This window comes from Danio rerio, chromosome 23 (genome assembly GCF_052040795.2).
Source record: "Danio rerio strain M-AB ecotype USA chromosome 23, GRCz13ab, whole genome shotgun sequence".
Lineage (NCBI taxonomy): Eukaryota > Metazoa > Chordata > Actinopteri > Cypriniformes > Danionidae > Danio > Danio rerio.
In genome coordinates this window covers 44,932,501-44,946,542 of record NC_141043.1, presented here as the reverse complement: position 1 = coordinate 44,946,542, position 14,042 = coordinate 44,932,501, and the positions used below count along the sequence as shown (strand labels likewise).

General features: G+C 35.7%; 1 protein-coding gene across 2 annotated transcripts in view; it reads left to right on the top strand.

The window, feature by feature from the left end:
* The first annotated feature begins 404 nt into the window (after positions 1–404).
* scube3 (signal peptide, CUB domain, EGF-like 3) overlaps positions 405–14,042 on the top strand; it is a 294,145-nt gene continuing 280,507 nt past the window's right edge. The window contains exon 1 of one of the 2 annotated variants that reach the window (XM_087304850.1): positions 405–737. In XM_087304850.1, the coding sequence (XP_087160976.1) occupies positions 629–737 (109 nt within the window). In that variant the 5' untranslated portion in view covers positions 405–628. 2 annotated transcript variants of the gene reach the window in all.

Sequence of the window (14,042 nt, the reverse complement as noted above, 5' to 3'; positions counted from 1 at the left end):
GGGATTCACATCCCTCTGTCAAAACTATTTAAACACAATAGTTTTAAAAGCTTTTAAAAGCACAATTAAAGCTTGCATGATGGGATCCACATCCCATCATGCAATTATAAACGGAAAACATTTGTGAATCACAAAATACGTAAACTATTAACTAACAATAATAATTTTAATATACTATTTATATTTACACTAGTAGACACTTACTAATCGGCTATTAATTTAAAGTGTTACGGACTAATCTGTCGTGATCAGTAATTTTTGGAACTTTTAATTTAGCCATTTAGGATTGACCAATACAGATCCATCGACTAACAATCAGAGAGAGAGAGCGCGCTGTTGTGCGTCTCTCCTCCCCCTTTTTCTCTCTCTCTCTATCTCTCTCTCTCTCTCTCTCCTCTCTCTCTGTGTCTCCTGAAGATCATGAGTGCTCAAGTCGACCGTGTTTCTCCTCCTGTTCTCCGCGCACTCAGTCTCCGCAAAACCAACAAATAAAGCACTCTCTCTCGCTCGCGAACACCCGGGAATACCGCACATCCACGTCTGGACTCAAGACTCTCTCAGTTTGCCCTCTTTTAAAAACCTCCTCGCCAGTCTCACTGAAGATTCAAGGTGTTTTTTGTGTTTTGCGATGATGTTCATGCATGTTCTGATGCGCGCTGGTTTTGGATTATTCAGCGTCGCTCTGGTCGCCTTTGTCCAGGGTCCAGCCGGTGTTTTTGCCAGCAGAAACCCGCAAGGTAAGTTTCCTTCTTCTTTACCCTCCACATGATACACACCTTTCTGCTGAGAGACACGGGGAGGAGAATCGCCGTTTTGGTGATTTGTGCTTGTAGGAGCAACTTACGGGACGCGGGTTTTAGCCCCCGACAGTGCCTGAAGTAGGACTTAACCCGGTATTTTAACTGTTTATACCGCGCAGGTGTGTTTAGTATTAGTATTATTATAACGTGCTCGAGCCTGTGGAGGGTTTACATGATTTATTTTAGACTTTACCGCAATGATGATGCATAAAACTACTTTTTAAAATACAATTAAAGTCAGAATTATTAGCTCTTCTGTTTATATTTCTGTTTACCAGAGATATTTTCCACATGAGAGTTTTAACTAAATGTTTAACAAGTGATTTATTTTGTTTGCCATGATGACAGTACTTAATATATGACTAGTGTTCATCTTAAAGTGCAATTTCAAAGGCTTAACAATAGGTTAATTAGGAAAGTTAGGGTAATTAGGCAAGTCATTGCATAATGATGGTTTGTTCTGTAGACAATTGCTTAAGGGGGTTAATAATACTGACCTTAAAATGTAAAAACTGCTTTTATTCTTGACGAAATAAAACAAAAAAGACTTTCTCCAGATGAAAAAATATTATAGAAATTACTATGGAAAATTCCCTGCTCTGTTAAACATCATTTGGGAAATATTTGACAAAAATCCACAGGAGAGCTAATCATTTTGACTTAAACTAGCCTATATATACATTTACTAATCCGTCATATTGTAGTTGTGTTTGGTTATGCATGGTGTGAAATACATTTTTTTTCTTGTGCATTGTAACTGAATAGGCTGTGTATATGAAGCAGCATCGGGTTCTGTCTTCTGATCATTTTTGAGTTAAGCAGCCTTGAGTTTAAAGGGGAGGAACAGAATCCTAAAGCTAACTTATAATTAAAAACAAAACATCATTAACATTTGTTTTACTTAAGAGGTTTGGTCACACTTTATCTTGATGGTTTGTTTGTTGAAGTAAGTTACATTCCATCAACATGACAACCAATTCTCGTTAGATTATAAGTGGACTGTTAGGTTAGGGTTGTTTGGAGAGTTTCTTATAGTCAGTTCAATGTCTGTTGAAGGAGCAGTATCAACCGATATTAAGCAGACAGTCTACTAATACTGAAATGGACCATCAAAATAAAGTGTTACCAAAGGTTTTGTCTGCAGATTTGTCTTAAGCACCTGTGGAACACTGTGGTTTTTACGTTTACATGGTTGGAAAATCCTGAGAATTGTATGATAGTGTCCAAATGAGGCACTAAAGAGTGCTTTTTCATCAGGGTTCTGTATGGTGGCTCTTTAATCTATTGTACTTGTATGAAATCTGTAGTTTATATGGTGCTTTAATGCTTATGCAGCATGTGATTGCATTAAGATATGTAGGGTTGTCATTGAATCGATGTTGGGTCAGACATGGACAAACCCAATGTTGTGTTAATTGTTTTTCAACTGAATTTAAATGACACATTTTAACCTAATGGAAATGGTTTATATAGTGTTTTAATGCCAATGCAGCATTGCATCGAGATACATAAGCATTTGCTTCAGATGCTCCGATATGTACTTAACACTTAAAGTCAAGATACTTACATTTCCTTTAGTTATCTAAAATACATTTCTAAAAGGAGTGATTAAGGAGTGATATGTTATAAATTATTTGATGGATACACTCTAAAATGTAGGGTTTTAACACGGTGTTGGGTCAGACATGGACAAACCCAATTTAGTTTTTTTAATTATATTTAAATGAATAGTTTGTATAGTGTTTCAATGCAAATGCAGCATGTTATTGCATTAAGACACACACGTGTTTGCTTCAGATGTTCAGATACATTCTTAAAACTCAAACACTTAAAATTCCAGATGCTTATATTTACTTTGGTTATCTGAAATAAATGTTTAAAAGGAGTGATAAATTATTAATTATTACATAGAGACCCTCTAAAAAATGTCAGGGTGTCATAACATGATGTTGGGTCAAACATGGACAAACCCAATGTTGTTATTTTTATTTTTTTCAATTAAATTTAATTGACACTTTTTACCTAATGGAAGTAGTTTATGTGTTGTAATGCAAATGCAGCATGTGATTGCATCAAGATACATAAGCGTTTGCTTCAGATGTTCAGATATATTATTAAAACTCAAACACTTAAAATTCAACATGCTTTAATTTACTTTGGTTATCTAAATTAAATGTTTAAATAAAATAATAGGCGATGCGGGCGACGCAGTGGTGCAGTAGGTAGTGCTGTTGCTGAAGGTCGCTGAGTTCGAGCCTCGGCTCAGTTGCCGTTTCTGTGTGGAGTTTGCATGTTCTCCCTGTGTTAGCGTGGGTTTCCTCTGGGTGCTCCGGTTTCCCCCACAGTCCAAAGACATGCGATTCAGGTGAATTGGGTAGGCTAAATTATCCATAGTTTAAGTGTGTCTGTAAATGTGTGTGTGGATGTTTCCCAGAGATTGTTTGCAGCTGGAAGGGCATCCGCTGCGTAAACACGTGCTGGATAAGTTGGCGGTTCATTCCGCTGTGGCGACCTCAGATTAATAAAGGGACTAAGCCGACAAGAAAATGAATGAATGAATGAATAGGTGACGTGGTGGCTCAGTAGGTAGTGCTGTTGCCTCACAGCAAGAAGGTCGCTGGTTAGAGCCTCGGCTGGGTCATTTGGCGTGTCTGTGTGGAGTTTGCATGTTCTCCATGCGTTTGCGTGGGTTTCCTCAGGGTGCTCCGGTTTCCCCCACAATCCAAAGACACGTGGTACAGGTGAATTGGGTAGGCTAAATTGTCTGTAGTGTATGAGTGAGAATGAGTGTGTGGTTGTTTCCCAGTGATGGGTTGTGGCTGGAAGGGCATCCGCTGCATAAAAACGTGCTGGATAAGTTGGCGATTCATTCCGCTGTGGCGACCCGGGATTAATAAAGTGACTAAGCCAAAAAGAAAATGATTGAATGAATAAAATAATACATTATTAATTATTACATGGACACACAAAAAAAAAGTAGGATTGTTATAAGACAATGTCGGGTCAAACATGGACAAACCCAATGTTGTGTTAATTAAAAAAAAAAAACTTTGTGTTAAATTTAAATGACACTTGTTTACCCAATGATATTTGGCTTAACATTGAGTTACAACCCAGCATTTTGTAGAGTGTAGGATTTAAGTTGCTATGTACTGTATGGACCCTTTTCACAAGACTGTTATGACCTGTTTAATGCTCATCATAATCTTAAATCATTGAAAGTTTTTAATAGTTTAATAAAAAAAAAAACGTATGAACATTTATGAATTTATTATATAATCTTTGCGTCAAATTACAAAAAAAAAAAAAAAAAAAACACCAAAAAAAAAAACACTGAAAAATGCTGAGAATTATATGACAGTATCCAGATGAGGCACTAAAAAGTGTTTTTTCATCAGGGTTCTGCATGTTGGTGTTTTTATCTATTGTACTTGTATGATATCTGTAGTTTATATGATGTTTTAATGCTTATGCTAAGCATGTGATTGCATCAAGATACATAGGGTTGACACGATGTTGGGTCAAACATGGATAAACCCAATGTTGTGTTGTTTTTTCCCCAGTTGATTACATATAGTAAGCATTTGCTTCAGATTAGATATGTTTTTAAAACTCAAACACATAAAATTCAAAATGCTTATTTCCTTTGGTTATCTGCATTAAATGTTTAAAAGGAGTTTATATAATTATTACATGAATACACTCTTAAAATTTAGTGTTGTCATAACACAATGTTGGGTCAAACATGGACGAACCCAGCTTTGTTATTTTTTTTTCAATTAAATTGAAATGACACTTGTTTACCCAATGATATCTGGCCTAACATTGAGTTACAACCCAGCATTTTGTAGAGTGTAGGATTTAGGTTACTGTGTACTGTGTGGACCCTTTTCATAAGCATAAAATTATGCTCATCATAATCTTAAATCCTTGAAAGTTTTGAATTGTTTGCTTTTTTTTTTTTTTTTTTTAAACATGAACATTAATATGCATTTATATTTGTATTATATCATCTTTACTTCAGATTACCAAATTGTGGAAAATCCTGAGAATTATATGATAGCATCCAAATAAGGCACTAAAGAGTGCTTTTTCATCAGGTGGCTCATAATGTAATTGCATCAAGATACATAGGGTTGACATGATGTTGGGTCAAACATGGATAGACCCAATGTTGTGTTGTTGTTTTTTTCCCAGTTGATTACATATAGTAAGCATTTGCTTCAGATGCTTAGATATGTTTTTAAAACTCAAACACATAAAATTCAAAATGCTTATTTCCTTTGGTTATCTGCATTAAATGTTTAAAAGGAGTTTATATAATTATTACATGAATACACTCTTAAAATGTAGTGTTGTTATAACACAATGTTGGGTCAAACATGGACGAACCCAGCGTTGTTAATTTTTTTTTCAATTAAATTGAAATGACACTTGTTTACCCAATGATATTTGACCTAACATTGAGTTACAACCCAGCATTTTGTAGAGTGTAGGATTTAGGTTACTGTGTACTGTGTGGACCCTTTTCATAAGCATAAGATTATGCTCATCATAATCTTAAATCCTTGAAAGTTTTGAATAGTTCGCTTTTTTTTTTTTAAACATGAACATTAATATGCATTTATATTTGTATTATATCATCTTTACTTCAGATTACCAAAAAAAAAAAAATAGTGGAAAATCCTGAGAATTATATGATATATGATAGTATCCAAATAAGGCACTAAAGAGTGCTTTTTCATCAGGTGGCTCATAATGTAATTGCATCAGATACATAGGGTTGACATGATGTTGGGTCAAACATGGATAGACCCAATGTTGTGTTGTTGTTTTTTTTCCCAGTTGATTTTAAATGACACTTTTTAATCCAATGGAAATAGTTTATGTAGTGTTGTAATGCAAATGCAGCATGTGATTGCATTAAGATACATAACATACCATACATGCATATTATAGTACACTTACTTTAAGTTTAAAAGAAGTGATATATTATTAATTACACAGTTACACTCTTAAAAATGTAGGGTTGTCATTAAACGATGCTGGGTCAAACATGGACAAACTTAATGTTGTTCATTTTTTTCCAATAAAGTTTAAACGACACTTGTTTACCCAATGAAATCTGGCCTAACATTGAGTTACAACCCAGCATTTTTTAGAGTGTGGGGTTTAAGTTACTATGTACTGTATGGACCCTTTTCACAAGACTGTTTTGACCTGTTTAATGCTCATCATAACCTTAAATCCTTGAGAGTTTTTAATAGTTAGATCTTTAAAAAAACGCATGAACGTTTATGAATTTATTATATAATCTTTGCGTCAAATTATATAAAAAAAAAAAAAAAAACCACCAAAAAAAAAAACACTGAAAAATCCTGAGAATTATATGACAGTATCCAAATGATGCACTAAAAAGTGTTTTTTCATCAGGGTTCTGCCTGTTGGCGCTTTTTATCTATTGTACTTGTATGATATCTGTAGTTTATATGATGTTTTAATGCTTATGCTAAGCATGTGATTGCATCAAGATACATAGGGTTGACACGATGTTGGGTCAAACATGGATAAACCCAATGTTGTGTTGTTTTTTCCCCAGTTGATTACATATCTAAGCATCTGAAGCAAACACTTACTATATGTTTTTAAAACTCAAACACATAAAATTCAAAATGCTTATTTCCTTTGGTTATCTGCATTAAATGTTTAAAAGGAGTTTATATAATTATTATACTTTTTCATCAGGTGGCTCATAATGTAATTGCATCAAGATGGTTGACATGATGTTGGGTCAAACATGGATAAACCCAATGTTGTGTTGTTGATTTTAGACCCTTTTCACAAGACTGTTTTGACCTGTTTAATGCTCATCATAACCTTAAATCCTTGAGAGTTTTTAATAGTTAGATTTTTAAAAAAATAATGAACATTTATATTTATGAATGTATTCTGTAATCTTTGTCAAATTACTATAAACAAATTACTGCTTATGTGAGTTGTTTCTAATGCAGCGTCTATGGGGCTGAGAGTAAATTTGACATTATTCTCTCCCCCTGCCTGCCGTCATTAGTCTCACGCTATTTATTTCCTTTTTCTGAAAGTCTTGAAAACACCATTGTGGAGTTTTTTTTTTTATTATTTCAACTAATAGGATTGTAAATTTAATTATTTGTTGTACTCTCTGATTCACTACAAGTTTGCCATGATGCCTTCCGCTACTGAGAAACCCGGAAATGTAAAAAAAGGAAATGTAATGTAAATGTAATGTAATGTAAAATTCATTCATTAAATGAATACTAAAAGACATAGCAATATCACATTTCTTTTGGGACAGACTAAATAATCTTGTCAGTTTTACATGATTTTGATGTCAGAACAGCCTTTTATAATGTCATTTTCTGGCGTTCATCATTTCCTAAAGATACTTTTTCAAAAGCATGCACATCAATCTCAACAAGTACACAAACATGTATGAAAAGACTGCAACATCAAAAGCTTCAAAAGCATCAAGTCTATTCACTTAAAATAGCTATATGCCTTCATAAGTGAATGCAGCTGATACTTATACCCCCGGTTTCACAAACAAGGTTTAAGGCTAGTCAAGATTAAATTGCATGTTTGAGCTGTCTTAACTCAAAATAACTTGCGGAGAGATGTCTTAAAATATGTCAGTGTCATTTTTTTTTTGTCTTCAGGTGCACACCAGTAATATTTTTCTAAGGGCATTTTTATGAATGTGTCTAAAATAGCCTTATTTAACTAAGGCCTAGTCCTGTCTCAACCTAAGCCTGGGCCTTAGTGTTTTCGCCTTTTCATATATATTTGTGTCATTTTTGAAGAAACTTTAGCATCAAGCTTTCTACTGCACCACATGCTCTCATGTAAAGTGTTTCTTTAGAATATTGGCATGTTCCTCAACAGAAAATCACAATGCAAGTGACTTGTGAACCCCAATATTTTCTGAGGTGGTTATAAATGTATAAAACTTGCATTTTAAGAATGCCTCTCGGAGACCATCCTCCATGTTCAGCCTGTATTTTTTCTTAATGTACGTGAGTGCCGTAAAAGTTTAACTTGGTGCCATAAAATCAATGTGCTGTGCCTTTAATTTAACATAGTCACCCCAGGGGTGGCAAATTAAATCAAAAGGCTGATGGGGTTTTATTTGGCCTGTTCTTTTTTAATGTAACTATTAATTACTATTTTTCTTCAGTAGGTTATGGATTAAATATGGTAATTCTAATAGTGAACTTTATTTTTTGGAAAACGCTAAGCGTTGAAATCAAATGACGAAATCACCCCCGTCATTGTCTTTGCTCCACAAGGTTCTTAGGAGTACCAAAATTAATATTATATGGCATTGCTATAATAAAGTTGCAACTTTTCCTAAAAGGGCTGCACAGTATATTGTTTCAGCATCGATATCACAATGTGATCATTCGCAATAGTCATATCGTGAGTGTATGCAATGTTGAGTTTGGATTATAATTGATCGTTTCGTTTCGTTTTTTGAGGCCTGTGACTGTATGAGAATTTCAAAAGCATTCCGGCGTAAGAAATTTTACCGTTTGTAACTTTGACAAATGAACATCGATACATTTTTTTGAATTTGTTAAAGGAAGACTATGCAGTATTATTAGACATTTGATTATTTAATTATTGCATACCTAAAATCAGGTTCAACTCCTCTGCAAAATGAAAATGCTGTTAGTTTAATTAGTATTAATTATATATTTAAAGTTATCTTTGCTCAAAGATTTATTATATTCAACAATTCAGCCCTTTTTCTTAAGTTTTTCAGGTACTCGAGGGACTCCAGAATGGTTCCCTTATGAAACTGCTGTGCTTTTGGAACCTTTATTTGTTAATAGTGATGGTGTAAACAAAAATTTGACATGCAAGGCAAATTTATTTATATAGCTCGTTTCATACACAATGGGAATCCAAAGTGCTTGACATAAACAGGAATAAAAGAGACAAGTACAAGAAAATAAAAATTAATAATAAAACGATCAAAAACAGAATAAAATGTGGTTTTAAAAGATTAAAAAAGCAAAAGACAAAATAGTGCGATCTGTCTGACGTAGCAGTGCTCATTCAGTAAAGGCACAGCTAAACAGATGCGTTTTCAGTCTTTATTTGAACATGTCTAGTGTTGGAGCACATCTGATCATTTCTGGAAGCTGATTCCAGCAGGGAGGGGCGTAATAACTGAAAGCAGATTCACCCTGCTTTGACTGAACTCTTGGAATATCTAATTTACTTGATGCTAATGATCTGAGTGATCTGTTAGGGTTGTATTAAGTGAGCATATATGTAATGTATTGAGGTTATTAAGTGATTTATAGACCATTAATAATGCTTTAAAATCTATTCTGAATGTAACTGGGAGCCAGTGTAAAGACCTGGGGACAGGTGTGATGTGCTCTGATTTTCTGGTTCTGGTTAGAATCCTGGCCGCAGCGTTCTGAATGAGCTGTAACTGTCTGACTGTTCTTTTAGGAAGGCCAGTGAGGTGGTCGTTACAGTAATCCACCCTGCTGCTGATAAAATCATGAACAAGTTTCTGTAAGGCCTCATTGGAAACAAAGCATCTGATTCTTGCAATGTTTTCGAGATGATAGTAATTAATAACGAAAGAAAAAATAGAGCGGGAGAGTTTAGCTTGCGCAATTAACACAGTTGATTCTGAATATCGCACTGTGAGTGAATTAAAAAAGAAATGTTCTGATGTAAAGGTTCAGGTTAAGAGGAGAACAGCAGCGCACCGTCAAAGTGTGGACCGAACAGGCGGGGGTTGCTGAAAAAACACCCTTTGATTAGAGAGTTACCTCAATTGTGGGCGACACTTTACTGTCTCAAGTAGTATCCGTGTCTTTGGGAGACATAAATGTATTAGAGGTACACTTTATTAGGGCGGTATAGCAGCACCCTTCCGCTCTTATCAAGGCAGCGCCACCGGCATTTCAGCAGCCCAATCGCCCGCTCTACAACTGACCGAATGCGAGAATGGGCATCATTGTATCTGTGCTCTTGGTCAGTTTGTGGGTTGTTGAGGGGGGTTAACAGCCACATCTTTAATGGATAACCACGGTCTCCTGATATGCAGGTAAATAATTACGCGCAATAAAATAAAATAAAAAACGTAGCTGGAATAATATCTTTAAATACATCACTCACCAAGAAGCCACCCATCACGCACCCTGCCACCTTGGAGCCTTCGGATTCGACCATTGACAATGTCCTCTAATAAGGCCAACACTGCCATTGCCATAGACTTAAGGCCCGTGCACACAGAGACATTTTTTTGCTCTCGTTTACCGTCGACGTTTAGCGCCTCGTAACAAAATAAAGAGCGTCAATGTGATCGTGCACACCAACGCGCAAAACGGCAGGCGCAAAAGTGTCATTTTTAAAAAAACGCCTCATGCTCGTTTTTTTTGTTTTGATGCGCGGCGTCAACCTTCTCCACCAATCGGATCAGGCCCTTTTTTTTTTACATGCACGGAGCTGCTGAAGTTACCGTAAACGGCACTTGGAGGCACTAAAGCGCAAAGCTGTCAATGTGAGCGCACATTGAAGAAGATGCCCAGAGGCGATATGAACGTGGAGCTGCTTATTGCACTGGTGAACAATAATCATTTTTTCATTGCTAGAGCTGGAGCTGCTGCTTGAACCATCCATGCTTGTTCGAGTCACCAGTAACTTTAACAACATGCGTGTGACTGTGAACTTCCCCTCCTCCACTTCTGTGTTATAACCGGGTGTCAGAAGCTTATAGTTGTGCAGCGCCATCTAACATCAAAAGAGTGATTTAGCATAATCTTCAGCTTGACGCCAGTGAAAAGCGCTTGGGTTTGAACTCTGAAAAACGTCTCGTAAAACGCTGACGATAAACGCAAACAAAAAACATCCCGGTGTGTAGGAGCCTTAAGGGTTGCATACATTTGAAAATGCTTTTATATTTTCTAAATCACATAATTGGTCAAAAAGATGTCAATTAACCAATTTTATCAATTATAAATGAATAGCAATGCTTTTCACATGTGTTGGTGCGATACTCAGTAGTGTGCAGTTTAACATGATTGCCTCTAGGAGTCACCGATGGAAATAAAACATACACACACAAGAAATACACGAACGCCAGACATGACGTTGGCGTGGACCAACTTACATTCTCACGTTAATTTCATTGTTAGTAAATCCAAATGTGAGCGTGAAACCTGGCGTATACAAAGTTTTTGTGCGTACGCAGCGTTGATACATGAGGCCCCTGAAATGTTGTTTTGGTCATTCTAAAATGCCGGACCCGTTTCAGTATTAGTGTTATTATTAAAAACCTCCAGAATTGTCAGGAGTGTCTGTGCTAAAAGTCTGACACCTTCAAACGCCACCGCGCATTCTTTGCATGTCGGCATTGTCTTCTTAGGCGCAAATCAATTATTAAATAAAGAAAAGATTGACGCAGCTTCTCCTACTGCAGCAAATTCTGTTTTTACTGTTGATATTTAGTTCCAGCTTATCCGGAAGTGACAATTTTGTTCTCTTTTTGACTTGTTGGATGGAATCGCTGCTTTATTCGCACGCCTTTAATGTGATATTCCAGTTATGCGCATAAATTTAATTAGCATCTTTGGATGGAAACAAATCTACTGCCACTTTCATTGAACTTTAAGGATCTTTAAGTTTTTTTATTTTGGTATCTTAAGTACTATTTAAACCGAAAGAGTTTAGATAATACCAGCATCTTTGGAAAAGAGGCATTTTTGGGGTCTTCAGGGTCTCTTGAAGACCCTCCCAATGAAGACGTCCTGACATGCGAATGAGTAGATCTCGATCCCAGCTGAGCCCTCATTCCCCATCACTCAGCGACATGCTCTCCCTACAAACAAACGTCAACAAATGGCCACTCCTGGGGCTCCATCCATGCAGACCACATGTTGCGTGGTTCCATATGTGGGCTGCAGAACATTCTGATGGAGGCCATTTAAAGGTATTTAGCACCATAAAGTCAAGTATTTGACGTTCACCTGTGACCTGCTTGTGCAACAGTGCCTCTGAAAGGAACAAACGCTGTATTTTGTGTCGGGTGGAGGTTGGGGTTGCTTGGAGTGTTACGCAAGCATGATGCTGCTATATGTGTGTGTGTGTGTGTTTGGTGAAGCTGTTGATGACGGGCTGTGTGGACGATCTAGAGAAAGGGAGCCGGGCGAAGGGAGGGAGCAGGCAGAGGGGGGTTGTTTTGCATCTTGGGTGGTCTGCTTCCCATTGTGGGAAAACTCAATATTTACATTTTGTAATTAGAACTACTTTCACTCTTTCATTTTCCACAACAAGGATTTGACGCACATCTTTTAGGGTAGGGTAGAAGCGTCGGGCAACAGTGACCTGCACCTGTTCTCCACCGCTAGATGTGCAGGTCTGTTTGTGTCTGTGTTTGAGATGATGTTGAGGAGGGAATCGGGATGATGGTGTCGTTGAAGAAGCTTGGTCTGGTTTTCGGGTTTTGTGCTCCAGATGTGCAGGAAGAGTTCGTGGTCATGCAAACGTGTTACAACGGATGGAGAAACTGTCCCAAACTGTAATATAATACATAGAAATATATGCAAATTACATACTGTAAATGACATAAGTTTGTTTAGATTTCAAATTCAGTCTGAATTATAAGCCCCCTGATATTTTAGCCCCCCCTGTTTATCTTTAAAAAAAAAAAAAAAAAGAACTCCCGCCCCATCCCCACGTTCAAAATAAAAATTAAAAATTAAAAAAAGAAAGGAATAGAATAAAAAAAAAAATGCATTCTCATGCGAGGAAACTAATACAAAAACAAATAAATAAAAAAATAAAGATTAACTAAAATAAACTTAAAGATAAAAATAAAAAGGGCAATTTTGTTAAATTAAAAATATATAAAAATAAATACCATTAAAACATTGACATTTCAACATATACATTCCAGTGAAAGTAAATTAAAGTTAGTCATTACAAACACAGTGTATTTTAACAGTCACATTGTTTGGGTTTACTAAACAGTCAGTCAACTGTTATTTAAAAAAATTAAGGAAGAAGTCCCAAATCTTGTAGAATATGTGCATTTTTTGTTTGATTGAATAAGTCAACCTTTCCATTGCTATACAGGAAGACATTTCCTTAATCCAGAGTGACAAAGATGGAGCATGAGTACTTTTCCAGTGAATGGCAATCAGGCGCTTCGCATGTAATAGACACAGATTTATAAACTTCTGTTCATATGACTTCAGCGATAAGGCAGGTGGGAAAAGACCAAGGATACAGATTTTAGGGCAAACAGGGATTTCTTTACCAATAGTTTTAGAGATTACACCAATTATTTCTTTCCAAACGAATTGCAAGTGCTCACATTGCCAAACACAATGGAACAGTGTGCCCTTGTAAGTCAAACATTTTCCACAAATGTCCAGAATATTTCTATTAAATTTATTTAACATTTCTGGTGTTATGTATGTTCTCATTACCCAATTATATTGGATTAATTTAAAACGGGTATTGATTGATAATGTTTGCGCTTGAAGACAACTTTCTTCCCATTCATTTTCTGTAATATCTATTTGAAAGTCTTCAATCCAAGCCAGTCTTTTATGATTTGTAGATTCTTTGGAAGCATTAACAAATTTGCTATATAGTGTAGAAATTTTGTATTTGGCACTGGGATCTTTAACTGCAATTTCTTCTAAACTATTTAGGGTCGGGCACTGATATGAATTAAAATGTTTTTTTTAAAAAAAACGAAATATTTTAGCCAAAATAAAACAAACAAGAAGAAAAAAAATTATCAGACATACTGTGAAAACTTCCTTGCTCTGTTAAACATAATTTGAAAAAAAAAAAAAAAAAAAAAAAAAAAATATATATATATATATATATATATATATATATATATATATATATATATATATATATATATATATATATATATAAATAAATAAATAAACGGGGGGAGGGGGTTGTCAAAGGGGGCCTAATAATTCTGACTTCAACTGTATGTGTGTGCGTGTGTGTGTGTGTGTGTGTGTGTTCGTACGTGTTTTTGTGACATATCAGGACACAAATCTGACATGGGTATGACACAGGTATTACAAAAAAGGAGGTGAAATATGAGGACTTTGGTGACGTCCTCATTTCTCAAAATGCTTATAAATCCTACAGAATGAGTTTAATCAGAGAGTAAAGCTGCACACAGTCTCCTGTGATGGTTGGGTTTAG